The 23,126-nt window shown below is 44.1% G+C and overlaps 2 protein-coding genes across 3 annotated transcripts; one reads left to right on the top strand and one right to left on the bottom strand.

Annotated features, from left to right (window-relative positions):
* Positions 1–3,675: 3,675 nt before the first annotated feature.
* Positions 3,676–5,424, bottom strand: LOC139304757 (E3 ubiquitin-protein ligase TRIM21-like). 2 transcript variants are annotated; one of them, XM_070928617.1, is made up of 2 exons: positions 5,198–5,424; positions 3,676–5,167 (listed from the first exon to the last, which is right to left on the bottom strand). In XM_070928617.1, the coding sequence occupies exons 1-2, from the start codon at positions 5,422–5,424 to the stop codon at positions 3,793–3,795; spliced, it is 1,602 nt and encodes a 533-aa protein (XP_070784718.1). In that variant the 3' UTR covers positions 3,676–3,792. The 2 variants fall into 2 exon arrangements, with proteins under 2 accessions (XP_070784718.1, XP_070784717.1); XM_070928616.1 differs by having other exon boundaries at positions 3,676–5,424.
* Positions 5,425–9,848: 4,424 nt separating this feature from the next.
* On the top strand, positions 9,849–22,873 carry caprin2 (caprin family member 2). The gene is made up of 20 exons (XM_070929093.1): positions 9,849–10,109; positions 10,194–10,256; positions 10,375–10,461; positions 11,660–11,898; positions 13,029–13,111; positions 14,085–14,198; positions 14,332–14,363; positions 14,478–14,705; positions 15,489–15,530; positions 15,617–15,745; positions 15,871–15,994; positions 17,592–17,641; positions 17,737–17,844; positions 17,926–18,027; positions 18,132–18,272; positions 19,556–19,700; positions 19,805–19,981; positions 20,158–20,219; positions 21,385–21,439; positions 22,299–22,873. The coding sequence occupies exons 1-20, from the start codon at positions 9,858–9,860 to the stop codon at positions 22,871–22,873; spliced, it is 2,808 nt and encodes a 935-aa protein (XP_070785194.1). The 5' UTR covers positions 9,849–9,857.
* Positions 22,874–23,126: the final 253 nt, after the last annotated feature.

Below are 23,126 nucleotides of genomic sequence, written 5' to 3'. Positions count from 1 at the left end.
CAAGGTATGAGACGGATCAAGAACCCGGTCAGACCAGAAAGTGGCACAGCAAAAGTTAATTTGCGTATCTTTGCCCCAAAAAAACAACAACAACAAAACTCTGGAAGCGTAGCAAGCTACTGCGGCTGGAGAGCTAACTGGCAACATGCTAGCACTGGCACAGCCATAATACCCCATCAGGCGCTAATCAAACGATAGGGCTGTCACTTCAAAACATTTTAGTCCTAACAAATGAGGACTAACATGCAAGTTATTCATGCAAACATTCAAAAAAATAAATCAAACTATAGTTCACGTTGTCACATTCAGTCGTGGTGCCTCCACTGCCTCAATAAGCGGTAAGCTAACGTAAATTGTATTTCCCAAAGTCAGCCTAACCTCCATCCATGATATCCCCCCCCCCCCCCCCCCCCCATTTATGGAGTTGAATCCAAAAAAATGAAAAGTGGGTATTACTTTTCTCAAACAATAGCTTAGTTTACAGATTAAGTAACAAGGCAAACAGTGGGTCAGAGGTGCAGTGCATTTTAGGAACACCCTTCCATTAGAGACTTAATAGAGAGTGTGAAGTTTTGAATTTGAACATATTGCCGGTAGAATATCTTTTTTTTTTTTTTTTTTTTTTTTTTTGTCCCCCCAACATTTGAACAGTAGTTTGAATAGTGACAAAAATTACAGCCACTGTCAGCAACTGTCAAAACAGTCCACGCCGAAGCTCCATGTGCATTGCAAAGAAACTCAATTGCAGCGATTTCAATCCAAAATGTTGCCGCTGTCAATGCTGTTGTGACCGGGCGTCAAGTTGAGGTTTAGGTTTATTTATTTTGTTTGTTTGTTTTAAGACAGAGAAGCTTCTATTGCTGGTTTGACATTAATCATGTGATGCACTCCTCAAAAAGAACACAATTGGCTAAATATAAGCAGTAAAAATATATTACACTAAAATATATATATATATATACTTAAAAAAAAAAGTGTGTGTGTGTATATGTATGTGTGTGTGTGTGTGTGTGTATATATATATATACACACTTTTTTTTAAAGTGGATACTGGCCAATAGAAGTAGATTAATAGTGCATCTTTACCCAAAAAGTAATGAAGTTTCCCTGTTGTACATAGTGCTCATGTCCTTGTTAAGTGTAAATAATATATATATATATTTTTTTTTTTTGAATCGTTGTTACAAAGGATAGATTTATGGTGCACATACATCATAAAAAAAAAGAAAAGAAAAGCACAAACAAATATTCAGGGAGGGCGTCCAGCTCTCAGCACCAGTCCACATTGCAGCTGTTTTGAAACTGTCTAGTGAACCATTATAAGCTAAAATAAACGCCTCAGGAAGATTTGTGGCAACAACACGAAACGAAACACGGCGTTAGGCACTCCCTGCGGCGTTGTTGCCACCTTTTTCAGCAGCTTTTCTTGTCACGTTTTTTGGAAGGGGCTCAGGAGCTATTTATATTCTCACGATATCATAAAAATAAGCCCTGTTTTTTTTTTGTTTTGTCTTTTCCCATATACCAAAAAAAGCTGTGAGGATCTGGCCTTCAATTTTATATTTTATTAGTTTGAGGCCTTCAGAGGAATGTTTGATTTGTGTTCTGCGGCTCACTTTACTTGAAGTTAGGAGTAATTTGCATGAGCTTTACCACGCCTCCTTTTTTGTTTTTTTTTGGGCTAAATTTGCCTTGTTGATGTGATTTGTTGTACAGCTTGAATATATATTTTTGTAATAAATGGAAACAAGTATCTGTCCAGTAACAGATTCCATGTCCTCCATTTGAACCGTGTTGTGGAACTTTGAATAATTTACATAAAGGAAATGTCAGGTAGAGCTGTATCTTGTGCTGCTGTGCCAATCAGACTTCAGGGATACCAGAAGCGTGGGGTTTTTTTTTTTATTATTTTTTTTTTTATGCATTTTCTTGGACTTTTTGTTTTAAAATAATTTGTCGACATTCTTCATTTTTTTTTTTTTTAAAGATACCAAGACGTTTCTGAAACTTTGTAGTATTTCCTGCCAGAAGGTGACATTTCCGAGATTCAGGTATGCCAGCAAACCATGTACTCACTATCAGTAAGTGCCCTGTTAACTGAAGCGTAACTGTATTTTCAGTGCTGCCCCCTCGGTTGTTGAGGAGCAGCACAGATGCTGAACAACTTTATTAATTTAGTCTATTCAACAAAATTGCCTGTAGTACCACAGACCAACAGCAGCTTTTGTAACGGCATCAAGAGCTTTTACTCTGTCGGACACTATTTTCATATTTAATTTTAAGTGTTGCTTCAAATGTGGGTCTTTATTAACTTATCCTTTAAAATATTTTATTTCTCACTACACTGAAATCCATTGCTTTCTGTGGACAGAAATACATTGTCTGTACAATGCTGCCATATAGCCAGAACACAGTGGATATGATTGTATTAAAACTCCGCTTTAGTTCTCTAAAACATTGTATTTAAATGTTCTAGTAGAGAGATTCTTGTCCCTTTTTTTTTTTTCTCTTTAGTTACATTAGCATGTGATGTAGGTCTGCACTTAAACTAGAGAAGATGTTTTAGTAGTCTGTCTCTCTCTATATATATATATATATATATGGTTAATTTTGCAGAGAGATTTCTAAAAGTAAAGTTTGTATTTTTATACATGCTTGTAATTTCTACTTCTACTCTACTCAATAAATGTAATTTGTCATGTTTGACTGTTGTCTTGTTATATGTTGACATACCTTTGTATCTGCAAATGCAGCTGTATCTAGAGCTCAGTTTGACCAATCCTAAAAGAAATCATTCTTCATGAACTAGATTGACACAGGAACTCTGTGTTGCTGGGATTTAGAGTCAAACAGTCACATTCCAAACCATTTAAAGATAGAGGGACAGACCCAAACCCAAAATGACTTAGCCTTTTCCTTTTACTGATTATTTATTTGATCAAATCTTGATATGCCATGACAATAAAGTCAACACATTAGATCAAAATAATGATTTGGAAATTGATATTGTGGAAGTAATAGGACACATTAAAGAAACATGTAATGGGATATGCAGTACTAAGGGATAAAGAAAACAGGAATGAGGAGTGCCGCAGGAAGGCGTCCTAAAACCCGGAAATTAGTCAGCATTTTTACACTTCCGGTTCCCTCGTCTGGAAGTCAGTGGGTTTTTGGTTAGATGCCTGAAATAAGGTCTGTGGTTATCATAAGCCTCAACGTTTTGTTCTACGACATAAAATACGCCAGTAGATACCCCACTCGTGAATTTGGAAGCTTTTATGCGATTTAAAAAAGGCGGTTGCTAACAAGCGGCTAAATGAGACTACAGAGGTTGTCGCAGACATTAAACGTCTTCGTGCCGAACACGGAAAGTCATCTACTCACTAGTCCCCCTTTACAGCCTTGTTGCGTTTATACTCTATATCTATCTGTCTATATATCTATATCTATCTGTATTCTCTTAAAAGTGAAGCTTAGTGGTGGTGACATTGAAGTTATGCGACCGGGGTGTAGTTCGTTTGTAGCCTAATGTTAGCTTTATACTTCTGGCGATTCCATTTATGCTTCAAAAATCATAAAAGTGGTGCTCATTAGTGAACATTATCTTGCTGAACAAAATGTGTAAGTACCATAAACTTTTGTTTTGCCACAGAGATTATTTTCTGGATGGAAAAATCTCGTCGTGTTTGTGTCGAGGGAACCAGCGGCGAAGCTAATTTCCGGGTTTGCCTGCAAAAATACGTCACTCTATAATCTTACAGCGTCTGGCCTTGTGGAAATCAAAACAAAAGTCTAATTGGCATGATTGACAGGAGAGATGATCAGAGGGGCGGAGTTTTTACCCCCATCATTAGTACAAGGACCAAAGAACGGGAAGAGTTTCTCAGTGAAGTTACAGCCGGTAAAGGAGTAGATGTGAGCTGCGTCATAAAAGGAGACCAGACCCTCCTCATAATCCACAAACACCCCCACCTTCTGAGGCTTCGACTTCAGGGAGAGGGACACACCAGGCTCATCAAGAGCTCGGTACTCATTTCCATTCTTCAGCCATATAACCCAAAGGCCTGTCGTGGGGCTAGCTGCAATATGTCCCTTCCTGATGATCGACTCTCTGGCCACTCCTAAATCCCATTTATTTTTCTCTTTAACCTGAACTTCGTAGTAAAATCTGCCTGAAGAGAAACCCTGGTTTCCTAAGACACAGGGACTTGAGGAAAATCTCTCTGGATTGTCTGGGAGAGTCTTCTTCACATCGCCGCAACTGACACGTTTCTTATTCTCAGACAGGACGAGAGCTGGATGTGCTGTATCGGGGTCAAGAGTGACATCCACTCCGTGCAGCTGGACTCTCCTCAGCTTGACGTCAGCACGCAGCTTCTCCATCTCTTTGCTGAGCGTGTCTTCCAGCTGAGCCATGGCTCTCATCACAGACTCCTGGCGTGACAAGTGAACTCGGACCTCTGTCCAGTCTTTAGTGGGTGGATTTAGTGGGTTCAGGGATGGGAAGCTCTGGAGGAACTTGAGGTGGTCTTCAATGCGTGAGAGCTGCTCCACCTCAGCGCTTCTCTTCGTCAGCTCAGATATTTCCTCTTCCAGCTCTTTGATGAAGCCTTCAGCCCGTTTCTCCGTTGTTTTCTGCTTCTCTTCAATCATGTCAATGAGCTGAGCCAGGCTTCTCTCAGCAGACCGGATCAGAGCAGTGAAGACCTGCACACTGCCTGCTGTCTCTCTGTCTGTATCTTCCTTGCTGCACTCCACCGACTGTTTGATCTGCTGAATCCTCAGTCGCCTCTCCCCGATCATCTGCTGAAGCTTGGCTTCATTCCTCTCCAGCGTAGCCCTCTTTTGCTCGTATTCTTTTTTCAAAGGGGAAAAGTGATGCCTCTTGTGATTCGTCCCGATGCACATCCGACACACAAACATCTGGTCGGTCTTGCAGAACACCTCCAGGGGTTTGTCATGCCTCTTACACATTCTGTCTTCCAAGCTCTTCACGGGATCAATCAGCTTATGTCTATTCAGGCCTGGGAGTCTATGATGAAGCTCCAGGTGAGTCTCGCAGTAGGAGGTCAGACACATCAGGCAGGACTTCAGGGCCTTCAGTTTGAGTTCAGTGCAGACGTCGCAGGGAACATCTCCTGCCTTGGCTCGGGTTTGCTCGACACTGCTGGCTTTCTTTTGAGCTAACTCCCTGAACTGATTGGCCATCTCAGATAAGACGGTGTTGACCCGCAGCTCAGGTCTCCTGTAGAGAAGCTCTTTACACATGGGACACTGGTATTTCCCGTTAACGTCCCACTCTTGCGCGATGCAGTCTCTGCAGAAGTTGTGTCCACATGGTATGGTGACTGGATGATTGAACACATCCAGACAGATGCAACACAGAAACTGCTCTTCAGAGAGGAGACTGCTGGCAGCTGCCATATTATATATCTAGATATGAGACCAATATAAAAATGTGAAATAACAAAAACGTGTAACATGAGTATCTTAACAACGTCAGTATTAGAATATTAGTTTATTCTGAATTACATTGTGGTATTTCACTTAAATCTTTGTACATGAAGTGTCAACACAAAATGAAACAACAGAAACATCTACATCACCTACAGTATATATACTGTTCACTCAGCGTGTTTAAACAGCAAATATAGTGGACTGTACTCACCAGTGAATGTTGAACTCCGGCGAATTTCCTCTTACTTTCAGTTATACCCGAAGAATGTGATCCTGTAACATTTCCAGCTATGCTCCACCTCCTACTGCCTGCCAGCCAGCGTCGTTTTTATGAAGTCCTTCCTGTTCAGTCAAGTTTATTGGTCATATGAGGTGCAATCACGGTGAAATGTTATCCCGCCAGTTCCTTCACTTTGTCCATGAAAAAGAGTTTAAAAAGGATAACAAATATATGTGTATGATGGGGGGGGCGGGCTGAGTTCATAAAGGACCGTTTTCTTTTCATGTTTTTGCCAAAAAAAAAAGAGAATTGAGATTAAAAAAGACAAACAGGATTGGTAGTTCTATGCTTGCATGTTGAATTAGATAGGAAAGGTGTTGAGTCTTATATGAGAACACTGATTTTACACATCGAAGTTTGTTTCCAGGTGTTGGGGAGTATGGCCGCATGTGTTTTAATGTAGAGGTATAAAAGCTTTGGCATCTGCAGAGGGAGCTGTGTGAAGTCTGATGAAATGTCCTGAAAGTGATGGCGTCGGTTTGGGGGACTATAAGTCTGAAGATGAATGAAATCCGTTGGGGCGAAAGAGTTAGAAAGAAGTGAGCTGACCAGACCACCAGTAGCCCCCTCTGCTGCAGGCTACATTTAGCGCACTACTAGCATAACACACCTGAATCCACAACCAGTGGTCGAGTTGCATTGTGGGTAATGTAGGCACCAGGTTTTGACATGGACGAAGAATGCATGGAATAAAAATCTCTGGTTCTGCAGCATCAATTTTGAGCCTTTTGGGGGGGGGGGGGGGGGTTTATAACTGTTGTGAGTCCGACTGTTATGGGACTGTAATGGTAAGTTGGTGGAGTACTTTTTAAAATCCTATAATGGTGAACATAAACATCGGACTATACCTAGACCTTAGCCAAGGGTTTCTTATTGTAACCATAACGACAAAGGTCCCCCAACCTTAACTTATTTTAACCCAAACCATGATCTCTCCCTAACCAAGTCATTCTTCGTGCCTAAACCTAACCAGAGTGTTTTTTCACATCATAAAACAGATGCGTTTTTCAACAGAGATTTGCAACAGTTTTGTAAGGCCCCTCTGATAGGGGGGATCAGATGACAGAACACTTGTATGGCAAGAACAAATGACGTATTTTGTTGTTTAAAGGGGACCTATTATGCTCATTTCCAGCTCTATATTTTCATTTTGGGATTCCACTGGAGTAGCTTTGCCTGATTCACATTCAAAAAAGTCCTGATTTATCTTCTACTGGCCCTTCATGCAGCCCCCTTAGTTCACCCTCTGTCTGAAACAAGCCGTTTGAGCTCCTGTCTCTGTAAGCCCCCCCCCCACACTTTCTTTTGATTGGCCCGGCCAAGTTCCGGAAGTCTTTGGAAGAATTTCCAAAGGCAAACTGTAAACCTAATGTTATCCAGCAACCTTGACATAAACATAAACATCTCGTCTGTGCCTGGAGCAGAGATACCATATAAGGACATCCATGCCTCTCTGACATCAGATAGACACAGGTGGATGTTAAGGCTGCAGCTGTCTGCCAGAATTTGCAGGTGGAGGCTGTTGTTGCTGGCAGAGGCTGTAGGTGGATGTTTGGGCTGCAGCTGTCTGTCAGAATTTGCAGGTGGAGGTTGTAGGTTAATGGCAGGGGCTATATAGGTGGATGTTCCGGCTGCAGCTGTCTGCCAGAATCTGCAGGTGGAGGCTGTAGGTTGCTGGCTGAGGCTGTAGGTGGATGTTTGGGCTGCAGCTGTCTGTCAGAATTTGCAGGTGGAGGCTGTTGTTGCTGGCAGAGGCTGTAGGTGGATGTTTGGGCTGCAGCTGTCTGTCAGAATCTGCAGGTGGAGGCTGTAGGTTGCTGGCAGGGGCTGTAGGTGGATGTTTGGGCTGCAGCTTTCTGTCAGAATTTGCAGGTGGAGGCTGTAGTTGCTGGCAGGGACTGACAGGTGGAGGTTCAGGACGTAGCTGAATCTGCAGGTGGAGGCTAGGGCAGAGGTTGGGTGGTAAAAGGCTGCAGCTGTCTGCCAGAATCTGCAGGTGGAGGCTGTAGGTTGCTGGCAGAGGCTGTAGGTGGATGTTCGGGCTGCAGCTGTCTGCCAGAATCTGCAGGTGGAGGCTGTAGGTTGCTGGCAGTGGCCAAAATCAGCAGGTGGAGGCTGTAGGTTGCTGGCAGGGGCTGTAGGTGGATGTTTGGGCTGCAGCTGTCTGTCAGAATTTGCAGGTGGAGGCTGTAGTTGCTGGCAGGGGCTGACAGGTGGAGGTTCAGGACGTAGCTGAATCTGGGGGCTAGGGCAGTGGTTGGCTGGTAAAAGCTGCTGACAGAGGCTGGAGGCAGCAGATGGCGCCTGTAGGGTGGAGGCAGAGGTTGGATCTGCAGCTGAGTGAAAGGGGCTATAAGTGGTGGGTGGGACAGGCTGGCAGGCAGAGGCTTAAGGTGGATGTTTGGTTTTCAGGTGGATGAAAGATGGAGCACAGCTTTGTACTTTAAGTACATTTAGCTGTTAATACATGTATTTTTACTTAAGTAATATTTTGAATGTAGGACTTTACTTAAAGTAAATCTGCATACTTCTTGCACCACTGCTCCAGGGCCTCAGCCCCCCCAGGGGCCCCCAGAGTCACCATGTGTCACTTTCAATGCATTGTACACTCATGAATGTCATGAATGTTGCGCCACCAACCTTTCGCCTTACTATCTAACCGCGTGGCTTTAGTTGTTTGACAGCAGCAGTGCAGGAAGGTCACTTCTTGGTGTAGTGGCAGTCCTCCACCACATGAGGGCACAGCAGGAGAATCAGACCTGGGAAGCTGAATAAAGTCAAACAAAACAAACAAAAAAATAATTTAAATCTGTGTGTGCATTTGTGTGGCATTTAGAGTCACACCCATGGTGAGCTCACACACACACACACACACACACACACACTCCCATTACACCAGTGGACTTAACACCCGCGTGGGCCCCTGATGGGAGCAGGTGTGTGTGTGTGTGTGTGTGTGTGTGTGTGTGTCTCCCTCATGTTTGTGTACACACGGAGAACCGAGGTCAGCTATAATTTGCCAAATGCGTCATTTGTATGTATACTGTATGAACAAAGTGGTAAACCAATAACTGTGTACGTGTTAACACTGTTTTGGATTTGAATGCCCCCCCGCTGATTATAATAGGTGCCAGAACCGGATGTGATCGTTGTGGATTGTCAGCGTGCCTGCGCCCTGTGCCCCCCCCCCCCCCCGACACGGGGTGCCCGGCCCGTGGTGCGGGTATATAAAGGTATGCGCTGACGCCGGCGTGGCCTCTGCGAGCGAAAAAACATCACGGCTTTTTTTTTTGTTGGGGGGGTGGGTTGAAAAAAAAAAAAAGAAAAAAAAAAGTGGGGGGGGGTCGCTCGGCTTCGGGGACTGCCTTCCGGGACGCGTCCAGCTGCTCCTCCTGATGTGAGGGGATTTAACGTGCCACGAGTCAAAAAAAAAAGAAGAAAAAGACACGAGGTGGGTCAGCTGTTTGTTTGTTTGTTTGTTTTTTATTGGAAATGCTGACGCGCGTGCGGCGAAATGCGGTCAAATATGGAGCGAAAGTTTCGAGCCCTTCTGTCTTTGTTTTTGGGGGGGTTTTCAAAGCACATTTGATGCAAAGTTTGGGTGTTTTTAAGTTTAATTATTTGCGGTTGAATCGACTGCATCAGTCTGCATGGCATCGAGACTTGATTGCAGCATGATGCCGGAGCTTCCGTTGCTCATGATATCCTGCTTAAATACCCAATGATGAATCTCTCACCCAGCCGTCAGTGGAGGTATGACTCTTGAGGTGGAGGAGGTGGTGGGGGGGGATCACATGCACGCAGGGTCGTAAGATTGTCCAAAGAAGCTCCTCTGTTCGTCCGTGGTGTGTGTGTTATTTTTTATTTTTTTTATGCGTTCATGATTCATCCAGAGAGAGCACGCTGCGCCGTGGCCGCTGTAAATGCAGTGTCACGGGGTTGGCTGCCGCCCAAACTGGGCTGAGTCCATCCCCATCTACTGTGGAAGCACTCAGCCCCGGTACGAGCAGCATCTCTCCTGTGTTGCAGCTGCAGGGAGGGGGGGGCGCTCAGCAGCAGCAGCGGCTCGGCTCACCCAAATGTGTCCCCATCTCCCTTGTGTTGCAGTGTGGAGCTCAACATGGTGCAGCTGTCTCCTTCCCTTGCCCTGGACGTCACTCCTCCGCCCGAGCGCTCGGAGGAGGCGGAGGAAAGACGGGAGGACCCGGCGGCGGCGGCGGCGGCCGGCTGCCCGAACGTGGGCTCGCCTGTTGGCCTGCAAGCCCTGCAGCTCAGCCTGGAGGCCTGCACCGCCTACCACGGCTACGAAACCTACATAGAGGACGGTCTTATCTGCCTCAAACACAAAGTCCGCAACTTGGAGAAAAAGAAGGTGGGAAGGGTGACGGGGCAGAGTGGGTGACGGGTAGGGAAGCTGGATTTTAGTGATTGTATCTTGTGTGTGTGCCCCCCCCAGATGAAACTAGAAGACTACAAGAAGAGGCTGAACCAGGGCGAGGCACTAAACAAGGATCAGATGGTAAGACCTGAACAAAGATATGATCTGTTCAAATGATGTGTGTGTGGTGGGGGATGAAGGGGGGGGGGGGTTGGTTGGTGGTCCAAGGTTTTTGCCCATTTGTCTTTCGTTTTCCCAGGCGGCTGTGGAGAAATATGACGAGGTGCTGCATAACCTGGCATTCGCACAGGAGCTGCACAAAACCCTGGACGCCTTGACTCAGAATGTAAGGACTGTGGTGGACTACTGTCCCCGTCAGTGTTCCCGGACACTGTCAGACATGAAATGTAGCCATGAATGTGCGACCTGGAACAAAGACCCTGATTATTTGAAATCTGCAATGAAGTATTTAGGTTTCTGGAATGCACGGCATTAAACTGCACTGTATTCATCCATGTTGAGGCAGTGCTTGGAACTAGTTGTCTAGCACCTGGAGCTGCAATGATTACTTGAAATCGATTATTCGATCGAAAGAAAATTAGCACTTATGGTTACACTTTTACACTTTTGGTGTTGACTGAAACGTTTGCTCGCTCCAGCTTCTTAAATGTGAGCATCTGCTTTGTCAGTAAAATAACGAGTCTTTGGGGTTTTAGACCGTTGGTTGGACAAAAGAAGCAATTTTGAAGAAGGCGTCACTTTGGCCTCTCTCTGAAAATATGACAAGCATTTCTCACAATTTATTTATGTATTTATTTTTTGACATTTTAAAAGATTCATCTATTTTTTTAATCGTGACCATAACCAGAAGATTAATCGTTAGTTGCAGCCACTACTAGCACCAGCTTCGTGGTTTGGGGCCCGTTGAACGATTATGAGGAACTTTGTCATCAGATTAATCAAAAAATGAAAACAAGTTATTGTAAGTTGCCTTCGTTGATGGTGTGCTTTTAAAAAAAAAAATAAAAAAAATTTAAACGGCATAACTTGACTTTAAGATTGAATTCTGACAGTTTAACTAAAAAGACGACGTGCGAATATGTGAGCTTTTTAGATGTGTTTTGTATTTTTGAACTCCAGTCCCTTATGCTAAGCTAATCAACTCAAGGCTCGAGCTCCATAGATGCAGACTATTTTCTCGACCAATTCTGGGCAAGAAAGGAAATAATCCTGTGGTCGGACTATTCCTTTTCAAAAGGATCACATGAATGTGTATCAAATGTAATAAAAAAAAATGAAATATCTGAATATTTATACATTTGTTGCGATATTTATTTAAATAGCGTCATAGCCCAAGATTTCTACTTTGTTAGTTAGCAGTAGTTTCAGTTTCAGCACTATATGAAAAGTCTTAAACTTTACATTTGTGCAGTTGATGATGGATCTTTTTTGAAAGCATTGCATGAACAACCTCGTAGTTTGAAACTCTTAATTGTGGAATGTTTTTCAATCCCCCCCTCCTCCTCCTCCTCCTGCTGCTGCAGTTGCTGAGAGCCCAGAAAAAGGTGGTGAAGAAGGAGCAGGTGGCGAAGGCGGAGGCGGAGAGGAGGCGCCTGAGCACCGTGCTCCAGGTGCAGCACCTCCTCCGCAGCCTGCAGCAGGAGCGTGTCCGGAGAGACCTGCTGGCTGGACAAAACCAGGCGCCCCACATCCCCGCCCAGAAGCTGCATAGCCTGAGTCAGCTCGCTGCCCTGCTGGGAGTCGAGAGGGATAACCGACTGAGGTGGGGTGGGGGGGCGTGGGGACGGGGTCATTGTAGCACCCTGTGTTACAGTGACCATAATATCTTCAGAGAGCTGATGAGGTCTATTTTTTTTTCAACTATACAGTGACTCAGCAATTATACTTTCTGCCCAGTCATTTTTTTTGCATGACTGAGGATGATTCTACAAACAACCAAAACCAACAGTGTTTTAGCAGCAGAGGCTTAAGAGCCGCCAGCTCTGCCAAAAGTAAATAACTGAGCAAAAATTGTGCTGCGCTCCTATCTCGTTACTGTATTTTTGTTTTGTTTTCCATCAATTTGAATATATTCAAGTTATTCTGATGGCATACTTTTTTTTTTTTTTGTAGAAAAGACGATCTCAGTGAAAACTGGCACAGTGTGTTGCTTCTGAATCGGCTCATCTGTGCTGTGTGCAATAAGATTTCAGTCCATCTCCTAGTGCTTTATTGGTTGCATTTACTCTTAACCACCTGACCAGATGAAGTGGCTAAGTGTAAATATGATCTACATTTTTGTGTTGGACCTGGCCCTGAGTGTAATACAGGTCTGACAGCTGTACTATTTTTTTTAAAGAGGACCTATTATGTTTTTCCTTATTTTCTGTCATGTCGGATATTCATACTAAACGTGGCCAAAGTTTCCAAACAATGAGGTAAACGTATGTAAACGTAATCCCTGTGAGCCAAAAGCTCAGGCTTTAGACTGCTCTGAACGTTCCGTTTCAGTTTTTTTTCCAACTGCCTTGTCTATCTGATGTCAGACAGGCATGGATGTCCTTATATGGTATCTCTGCTCCAGGCACAGACTGGGGGGGGGCTTAAAGAGACAGGAGCTCAAACGGCTTGTTTCAGGTGAACTGAGGGCCTGCATGAAGGGCCAGGTGTATGCAAAATTTAGTTAATGAGCTAAAAAAACAACAACATACCATCTAACAGTTAAATGGAACTTTTAAAGCGTATGGCCTAGACCTGCTCTATATTTAAAGTGTCATGAGATCTTTGTTGTGATTTGGTGCTATATACATATAATTTGACTTAATGACTTAAAGGGAGCCTCTTGTCACACCATGGGCTCTGGGCTCCTCGATGACCTCAGCTCTCTCTCTCTCTCTGCGCTGTGTTTTGCAGTTTAGAGGAGCAGATGGAACAAGCGGCTCTGGCCTACATGGACCTGCTGGAGGGCAAAGACAAGCCTGCGGCTGGATCCACGTGTGAGTATTTAAAAAAAAAAAAAAAAAAAAAAAAAGTATGGACGTCTGAGCCCATACTTGGTATGTCATTTTGTGGAGCCAGGCCAATATGACTTCTGTTAAACATGCAGCTGACTTCAGCTTTTCAAAGGCAGATGGCAAATGTAGTCAGTTTTTTGGATGTAGTTATCTTGGGCATAACTATGTGCTCTTTTTACATTTTTGAGGGTGGTGCTTTAAAAAGGGCTAACTTAATTCACATTTTATTATTTGAATTGTATGAAATTGTCCAGAGCAGTGAGTCATTTAATCAAATGTATTAAATGACCTGTCCATTATGAGACTCGCTCAATTTTGAAGAATTAAACAAATCTCCATCTTTAAGTGATGCAATGTAATGGTTTCCAGTTTCAAGTCTGCATGAATAGTTTAATAGACACTTTGTGAAAATGTAAAGTTAGTCATCTCATTGATCTCTCTAAGGGGGACTGTTTTTAAATCTGAAGAGGAGTTGCAAAGCAACGGTTTTGCTATGACTTGGAGCCGAGAGGATTAAAACCCATCAGCTACGAAAACATTGGGCCTAATTCACTCAATATGTCGGAAGAAAAGTACTTAATTTGCGCAAAAAAAAAAGCCAATTTAGTCGTTCCCACCATGCAGATGTCAGCGAATCAGAATCATTCTCAATTGACGGGTGCGTGCTCGCTATTTGCGTTTTTAATATGCTTTGCATTTTAGTTAAAAGGTGTTTTTAAGTTTTTGGAAACAGCCGGGCCTTCATCATTTCTGCGTACTCATGGTCTGGGGCGATTCTAAATTCGTCCCGGATTTGTGTGCAAACATCGTGAATGAGGCCCGTTGCACTAATAACCGGAATAACGCTGAGACTTCAGAATTCCATGACGTTGCTAAAAAAGGGAAGGAAAAAACTTGGAGGACCAACTTTTGTAATGAAGTGCAATCTTCCTAATTGACTCTTTAATTTTTTCAGTTGAGCTGTGGAAAGAGGAGCTCACCAGGCTGCTGAACTGCAAGTACTTCAGCTGTCTGCCGCCTCCACCCAACAAGTCTCCAGAGGTGTTGCTGAGCTCGACCAGCCACAGCAGTAAGAAGATGATGCTAACATTTACTGTGTGACTAAACGACCTACGGGTGTTCTACCACTTCCCTCGTCTGAATATGGTGAATTGCAGATTCATATTTCTTTTTCTTTTTTTTTCTTTTTTTGCTCCGGTCAGCCTCAAAACCAAATCAAGTTCCCAAGAAGGAGGTAAGACTGATATCAATCGTTTTTTGTTTTTTTTTAAGCTTTATTTCAGTACTGTGTGTGTGTGACAGTAAGCATGCTCCAGGATCCACTGATGCTCTATTGGTGATATGGCAGTTTTTCAACAGACTGTACCTGACTGACGTGGAGACCCCGACCACTCAGAACTGGAAGGAGGACTTCCAGGCCATGAGGGAGCGGGAGCCTCCTGACAGCTGGGATACGGAGTTCTCGGACGGACCCGCTTCGCCCCAAGCCGCGGTCCACAAACCATGGAGAGGAGCTGCCGCCTTCATCCCCAAAGTCCCAGTCACCACCAAGAAACAATCTGCTGACTGCAAACAGGTGTGGTATCATCAGACTTGGGCCCTGGACTGGACATTGCAATTGTGTTGATGGATGGATATGAGATAACTTGATGTGTAGGCTGCGTGGCCGATTTGTATTATCACATTCATGATTTTGGCGTCCACAATGAATTCAACTTAAAGCCCCTATCTGTAGGATTTGGGGTGTAGCCAATTCCTGACTTTAGCTCCTCCTAGTGGTGGTGGTAGGAGTAATAAAGACACTTGCACATAGTACATCACTTTTTTAAATTTATTTTGTTTGTTTTTGGATTCCTCAAAGTTGTATTGCATCTTTTTATAATTTGTGCAATTTCAGATGGCGTTTACTAGCCAAAGATAATAATAATACTGTGATGAATGCATACTTTGTAGTCTGTATCGATTCAAATGCATGTGTCTACACCAGGCAGGTGGCCAGTAATGGGCCTGGGCGGAATGATTACAATGGAACTATTTTTAAGTAAGTTGTAGGCAACGTGACGCGCAGACCTTCCCGAGCTGCCTTCAGCCAGGCAATGTAATGTTAGCGCGACAACAATGACTGAACATAGTGTTTTTTAATGTGTTATTTGAGGGGGGAAAAAAATACAAAGTACCGGTTGACACATGCCAGTAAGAATTGTCTCCGGTCTACTGAAAACCGTACCGACAGGACAGAGGAAAATTTTAGTATATATATATATATATATATATAATTTTTTATTTTTTTTTTAAAGACTGCTCTGATGGAGCTCAGGATTTATCAGGAAGGCTAATAATTAATACATATTCTCCCCAGAGAAAAGAGAGGCGAGCCAAAGGAGAGCAACATGGCAAGTTGGTGAGTACAAAACGGTGAAAGTTTTTTAAAATTTGATGGACCTCTCTAAACGACTTGTGAACTCTCCTTTTTGTGATTCCTGGCAGGCAGTTCACATGGATATGCCTGTGGAGGTTTTCAACTCTCCATCTGCCTTACCCAAAGACCCCGTCCTGAGGAAGCAGCACCTAGAGGACCTCATGACAAAGATCCACGGCTCCTTCAGTTTCATGCAGGTGGAGTTGGGCTGTTTTTTGTTTTTTTTACACAAACATATTTACCACCCAGTACAAGATGGAACTGGTTTAAGTATTTAGTCAGATTGGTTGAAGAGGGTTTAAAATGATCCTGTCCTGTTCAGGACTCTCTTCTGGATGGTGAGAGCTCCCCCACTAATGGCCACCCCAGACTGAAGAGACGGCCGTCTGGATCTCCCTCTCCTCTGGGTAACTTGGAGGTCAACAAGCTTGACGATCCCAACTCGGGTCCACTTACTGACTTTTTTTTTTTTCTCGAGCTTTAAACCATATCACATGGTCTTCATCAGCTGGAAATGGATCTGAAATTGTGACCCATCTGCTGAGGAAGACCATGGACCTGTATCACAAAGCGATTTCATCTTGGTGCTTACGCCAAGAGAGCCAGACTAACAATGGAGGTGAAATGTAAACACGATAATCCCAGTACTAGAACAGAATAAGATCTGACTGAAATGTTACTTTCTTTAATCACGGGAGCGAATTATCAGTGCGTGGATAACTTTTTTCTAATGGACAACAGAGGGTTTAGTTTTTATTTCCAACTATCACAAAGTCTCCTAATGTTCTGAGCTACAGTGATTGGGGGAAAAACGTGTAAAAGCGTTGACACTACAGAGACTTTAAACTTTAAAATTAAAAGGCAGCTATAATTGTCATTTTATTTATTGGGGTAATCCCTGTTTGCCAGAAGCTCTGTTTTTTAAAACCAGAGAGGACACACGGAAAGCCTGCCGCAGCGAAATTATTCTTAAATACCTAAAAATACCTTTTGCGCTTTATTTGTCACTTTACTCTAAACTCTTTTTGTCCGTGTGGAGATCCTGTAGGAATGACAGCTTGGTTTTTCCAGAGGTCAGGCTGTTGACAGGTCTTGATCTGATCATCTGAAGTTAACCTGCTCGCACATTGTAGGTCACCGTGGTGGTCTACCTCCCGGTTTAAAAAGTGGGTAGCTTCGTGAGACCAGAAAGCCTGATCTAACTAATCTCACTTTGTGGCACAGGCCCTGTGTCATATGTCATCTTTTCCACTGCAAGCTTTAATGCAATACAATGTTTGACACACGCGTGCACACAGAGGAGCATCCGTGTGATGGAAATATATATTTTACCGAAGGTTTCACGTTATTCAACTGATCGACAGTTGGTGGCAAAAATGCTCTTACATAGGCTACATACATAGGTTGACCATATCTTCAGGAAGACCAACAAGCGCTTGTCAATTACTCATAGCCTAGCAACAGCCGTGACAACGAGACATTAACACAAATACAGACAAATCGCTGCAAACAAGTACAGTATTGTAATTATTTTCATTTTGGTGAAAACCGTGACATTTTAGTGTTATGTTATTTGTCGGGACTCGGGACACCCTGCTCGAAACCGGGACACTCTCAGACAAACTGGGACTGTCACTTGTTTTGTGACTAAATACCTGGTAAAACTAATGGCATTGTCAGCCTCAACAGCACTTAGTTTTGGCTGATGGTAATTGGCTAATGCTAACATGCTAAACGAAGATGGCGATAACCGTAGCATGTTAGCATTGTCATTATGAGCATGTTTGAGTACCAATGCATTTAGCTCAAAGCACTGCTGTGCCTAAATAGAGCTGCTTGCATTGCTGTCAATTCTTTGTCTTGTTTGGAACTCGCACCCAATGTGTTTTGGTAAGAAGCACTGAATGTAAACATTGTTTGGAAACCATCAAGGTACTGGGTATGGACAGCAAATGCACTCAAGCATTTAAATTGATATGAAAATTTGACTTGTGTAATATCTTGATCATCTTTTTTTTTGTTTTTTTCCCCCCAACTAACCAGCTCATACAGACTTGAGGAGCCCAGTTGATGTCCTGCCCAAAGCAATGCATGTAAGCTCCATTTTCTATCTGTGATAAGCCAGTTGTGACTTAAATAAAAATCACTTGGACTTGTCATCACTTCATCCCCCCCCCCCCCCACTCAGTCCACCCCACTGCCTATCAGGCTTATGGAGTGCAAAGCCAGTCTAACAAATGGGGATCAGTGCCTGGAGACCTGTGACCTGGAGCTTTCCCCAAAGGACCTACCTCATGTAAGCCGCTGCACATTGACTACGAGATGCAACATAATAACCCTGCATTTCTAAGCAGTTAAAGGTATGTTGTCTCTGCAGGAGCCACTGCAGTTGGCGGAAAAAAAGAGGTTTCCTTCACCGCCGCTGTACCGCAGGGAGTCGACCATCTCTGTCAGTCTGGAGGAGAAGAGCCGCCCTCGTGTAAATGAGCATTCTTGGCCATGTCAACAGACAAAAAGCACTTAAGTTGATATGAAGTGTTTGTCTATGCTTGTAATGTAACTCTTAACCTTTTTGTGCTCCAGACGCCAGTAACTGAGTCAGGGAAGCAGTCCCCCTGTGCCGGGGTGGCATCTTGCACCTCCACCCCACCTCAGGGACAGACTTTCTCTACACCCCCCAGTAGGCAAACTCTGACGCCTGCGCAGTTTCAGAGCATCCAGTCAGTAAGTCTTACCAAAACTATACGTCATTCTCTTTTGGGGTTTATGCTATCAAGGCCCAACAATCTGTAGGTTCAATTCCTACTACAGCAGTATGTGTATCTGGATCCACTGACTTCCGGGTAGGTGGAGAAACATGGTGCATCTCAGGTCAAGGGAAGCGATGCGGGATGCACTCAAGGGATTGGTACATCGTGCGAGGGTCAGTTAATCGACACCAGTGGAGAAGCCTTCTAGCATTTGTGCTAGCTTGGCTACTCCACTGGGTCATGTGACCCTTATCTTGCACGTCATAGCTTTCCCTGGGTGTGGGTATTTTTCCTTTTTAACCAGAAAGCATTGTTTGTAGCCTGTCGCTGGGCAGCTTGAGATCTGGGAGAGGCGGAGATTGGCGTATTCTAACATGATGTGCAAATTCTTATTTTGCTGCAGATTGCATTTACTAGACCGTCTCCTAGATGCCGTCATTAACCTGTATTTTTCCTTCATCAGTAACGGATTGCATGTTAACACCAGGTAGAAATGGGATCTTTTGGTGTAGCTTGCTGGTATTCTCTTTGGTTGTATTGAGAACTTGCATGTTTGCTTCTCAATGGCATTTTGCTAGATTGCAGACTTGGGGGTCCAGGCATTGAAGCATCCACTCTAACAGATTATGCGGATATGAGACCCTTGAAATGACAAATGGAGCAAAACATGCAAATCAGGGTTACTTCAGCCCATAGGGGATGGAAATGTACCTTATGCCATTCATAGCTAAGAATAATAACTTTTGCTAATACATGTATGTCTTTTCAATCGAATTTCAGTCGGACTCTAATGCTACTTTGTTGCATTTACACCCGTCTATTTTGATATTGGATAGCTATCTGATCCGCTAAGACACATGGAGTGTAAATGGGGTAAATTGGGTTCTAACTGCTTGTGCCACATTTGGTGGTGGTCAGCAAATGTGTCATGTCAGTGTAAATGCAAATGCTTTCAATCATCGAAGGAGCGCATACTACAGTTACAGCATGACAAACGTCCCAAATGTTCCTGTGCAGATCGAGTAAGACACGTTTTTGAAGTCCGTACCTGAAAGGAAATGCTACTTTGCATGTTTGCAAACCGAACAAACCAAATGTGAGCACAGAAGCACAATGAAGTCAAGAATACATTCTGGCAGATGTGAACTACAGTCTGTCTTATTTAGATCCAGACACAATCTTAACCACTATGTCTAGATCTGAATCTTGAACACTTTCTACAAGCTTCTTTTGGTGTCTATTTTCTTCTTACTGTAGATCTTCAAGGTGAATACCTCCTTACCTCAGAATGGGGAACTGAACTACAAACCAGATTCTGCAGTTTTCGCTGAGCCCAGGTACAGCACTGCCAGTACCCAAACACCACCTGAGTTTGCTCCCTCAGAGGACGAACCACAGCCGGGTATGTTGATCACATTTTTGTGTTTCTAAACTCTAAACCCACATGGACTGTATGGTCAACAGCTAGTTGTCTGAGACCCGTTTCGTGCTGTGTCATCTCTCCAGCGTACCAGTCAGATTATACGGTGGGTAATGGTGGTCAGATCTTCCTGTCTCCTGGCCAGTCGGGCGGAAGCACTGGTCGACATGGCCAAACATACTACACCAGAGGATCTGCGAGAGGTATGGCACGTGGTGGCAAGGGACTGGCACAAACCTTTCGCTCTTCTGGTTGGCATCGAGGTATCTATCCTCAGCTCTCCTGTCCTCTTTTGGGTTTTCCCCACTCCTGCATTTCCCTCCCCTCCTTTTTGCTGGACATCTGTTCAGGATCAGGTGTTGTAGGCGTGTCACATCCTGGCTAAATCTTGGGCTGAAATTAATCTTTCGGAAGCTAAACACTGATTTCTACTCCTCAGGAGGATCCTATATCCCCCAGAGTCATTTCAGGGACTCTGGCCCTCTCCTTTATGCCGTTAGAGTAAGTAAATCCCTTTTTATTCTGTATGTAATGGCCTCATTGCCTCTGGGACTCATGAAGTATTGTGACTAGTATATTAAAATCAATTTTTTAACTATGTTGGATTATAGATCAAAGAGGCTATCAGGGAATCCAGTCAGACATTAGAATAGGCTGTTTGTAAGTTGTCCCTGGTTCAGTAGCCCAGAGGACCAGGCCCAGGGAACCGGACATTTAGGGTTAATGTCCATGGATATATTTAGAGAACGGTATATTGGGTGTCATGTGACTTTCAATACAGACTGTGGCCACTATGCAAAAATCTCCACACAAGGCCAATTCCATTCCTGAGGGCTTGGGTGTCAGATTTTGTGTTTGGTTGTTTTTATCTGAAGGCGAAACCTTTGGCGCTAATGTATTTTTTCCTCTGATCTGCTGAATGGAGTATCCCAACCCAGATCAATCACACATTACAACACGAGCTGAGAACCTATCACTACTCAGTCTGGCTGGCATATAGACTCGTGCACAACTTCATAACTACATTGAAGAATGCTCATTTCTTACAACTTTGCATTTTTGTCGTTTTGGCCACAGTTCCTATCTGTAATAGAGTAAAGCAGAGAGTGTGACATAACATTGAAAAGGACATGGAACACAAGCAATGAGAGGAGAGAAAACGAAGGCAAACGGCAAAATTATTACTCCACTGTAAATATCCATCACCATTTACAGATTGAATTTTTGCTTCGACTGGCAACATAATTATCCACATACTGATTTTTGTGCAGTGAGGGATTATTGGCAACATGTCGGGTATACTCTTTCAGTTTTACCTCCAAATAAAAGTGGTTTAGATCATCTGGCTAAACTTGTTTTACAATCTGTCTGGTCACCTGACTGCTTTACAGTCTACGGACTCCTAAGTCACAGCATTTATTTTGGTCAGTACAAGGTTATCATAACCGGTATTAATGATGGCCAAAACCACAAATAAAGCCCCAGTTGTAATTAAGCAAATTATCATAAAATACTGGTTCATTGGTTCGTCATGTATCTTAGCATGCTACAGCCAAGTACGATTGCTGCGATTTAGGATGCTTGCAAGCAGCCCTGTGTTCAAGTCCAGTGCTGACTTGCTTTCGTTGTCTGTATAGGTTTTATAGTCCCTCTGGTATTTTCTCAGGATTCTGGATACCAACACGGCTATAGACGTGGAGGAGGGAGGCATAACTCAAGTGGTAAGAACACAAGCTCTAACTCCAAAGTTCCAAATGGTAATCTATCCCTAAAGCAGGTGTTTGCAGCAAGAGCTCCTTCCCAAGTTCTCCTAAGAATGAGAGCTGGAAGGGATTGCCTCCGTCATGAGAGTGGAGTGCTGCTTTGCATGTCATCATTACATTTATTTGACGCTTTTATCCAAAGCGATTTACAATAAGTGCATTTAACCATGTGGACAAGACCACAAACGGTTGTGCGCGGTAGCTTGGCCCCCCTCGTAGTGAGGCAGTAGCTGGGGTGTATGGTTTGACCATATCCTGGATGTAGGATGGGCCTGAATCGGATTTGAGCAGCCAGTGCAAGATGCAAAGGAGCGGTGTAGTGTGGGAGAACCAGGGTAGGTTAAAGGTAAGCCAAGTGAGCTTCTGCATTCTGGATGAGTTGCAGAGGAAGAAGGTCCTATCTGCCCAGATATCAAGAAGGCAATTTACTTCGTTGCTAATCCAGATCAGATTTTGAGTCATTCTCCAGCAAGCTGCTAGCAGCTGTATCCCAGTATGCAAAGTGCACCTGGCTACAGGAGCCATTTGGCTCAAGCCTAGCGTACCCTTGTAGTTGGTTCAGAGGTTGAGTCATGTTCCCACCTCAAACGAACCGCTCCAGAATTTGTTAGTGAGTGGACCAAGAGCACTTCCCCTAAAGGGTCTCTGTGTAGTTGTTTTGGCCAACAGCGGACTAAGATCTGCTCAAGCTAAAAGGGTCAAGATGGAAAACTAACAGGGTGTTTTCAAACTTGTGGTGTTTAGTCCAGTTGAATCCTGAATTACTGTTTGGTGTATTTTTTTTTTTACTTTTTTTTTTTTTATCTCTACTCTGCAGCAGCCTGGAGTGACTCTTCCCAGGTGAGCAGCCCAGACCGAGAAGGAGCCTTTACACTTGTGGACTCGGGTCATGGGGATTCTCTGTCTGTCTCCACCGTGGAGGTCCCTCTCACTCCCCACAGCCACCATCACACCGCCCTGCTTCCAATGCAACTCTACCCACTATCCCAGCCACTGCGAGTGGCCTTCACCGCCTCTCGTACAGCCAACTTCGCCCCGGGCAACCTTGACCAGCCCATTGTGTTCGACCAGCTGCACAGCAACCTGGGGGAGATGTACGACACCCACATCGGCCGCTTCACCTGCCCCGTCAATGGAACCTACGTCTTCATCTTCCACATCCTGAAGCTCGCCATCAACGTGCCGCTCTACATTAACCTCATGCGCAACGAGGAGGTGATGGTGTCTGCGTACGCCAACGACGGAGCCCCAGATCATGAGACGGCCAGCAACCACGCCATCTTGCCTCTCTTCCAAGGAGACCAGGTGTGGCTCCGGCTGCATCGTGGCGCCATCTATGGCAGCACCTGGAAGTACAGCACCTTCTCTGGCTTCCTGCTGTACCAGGATTGAAGTGTTGTCGATCAAACGGCCCTCTTCTGTGTGGACTGTTTGCGTTGTAATACATGGTGATCAAACTGACACTTCAGTATCGTGGTCAGGCTGCATGCCAGTGCCCTTTTTTCACCATAAAGCCCATTCATAACAAAGTGTCAATGGCCAAATGGTATGATCTGTTCTCACAGCTTCAACATTTGAAATGGTGACTGACCTAAACCAAATGTACTTGATTCCCCATTAATGTGTAGTTCATGATGGTGGTGCT

Source organism: Enoplosus armatus, chromosome 22, assembly GCF_043641665.1.
Source record: "Enoplosus armatus isolate fEnoArm2 chromosome 22, fEnoArm2.hap1, whole genome shotgun sequence".
Taxonomy (NCBI): Eukaryota; Metazoa; Chordata; class Actinopteri; order Centrarchiformes; family Enoplosidae; genus Enoplosus; species Enoplosus armatus.
This window is presented reverse-complemented; position numbering and strand designations above follow the sequence as displayed.

Bases quoted from the DNA above. Each gene is read 5' to 3' on its own strand.
- caprin2 (XM_070929093.1), top strand. From the start codon at position 9,858: ATGGTGCAGCTGTCTCCTTCCCTTGCCCTGGACGTCACTCCTCCGCCC. The intron at 10,110-10,193 runs GTGGGAAGGGTG...TGCCCCCCCCAG, and splicing joins GCAACTTGGAGAAAAAGAAG to ATGAAACTAGAAGACTACAA. The intron at 19,701-19,804 runs GTATGTTGATCA...TCATCTCTCCAG, and splicing joins AGAGGACGAACCACAGCCGG to CGTACCAGTCAGATTATACG.
- LOC139304757 (XM_070928616.1), bottom strand. From the start codon at position 5,424: ATGGCAGCTGCCAGCAGTCTCCTCTCTGAAGAGCAGTTTCTGTGTTGC.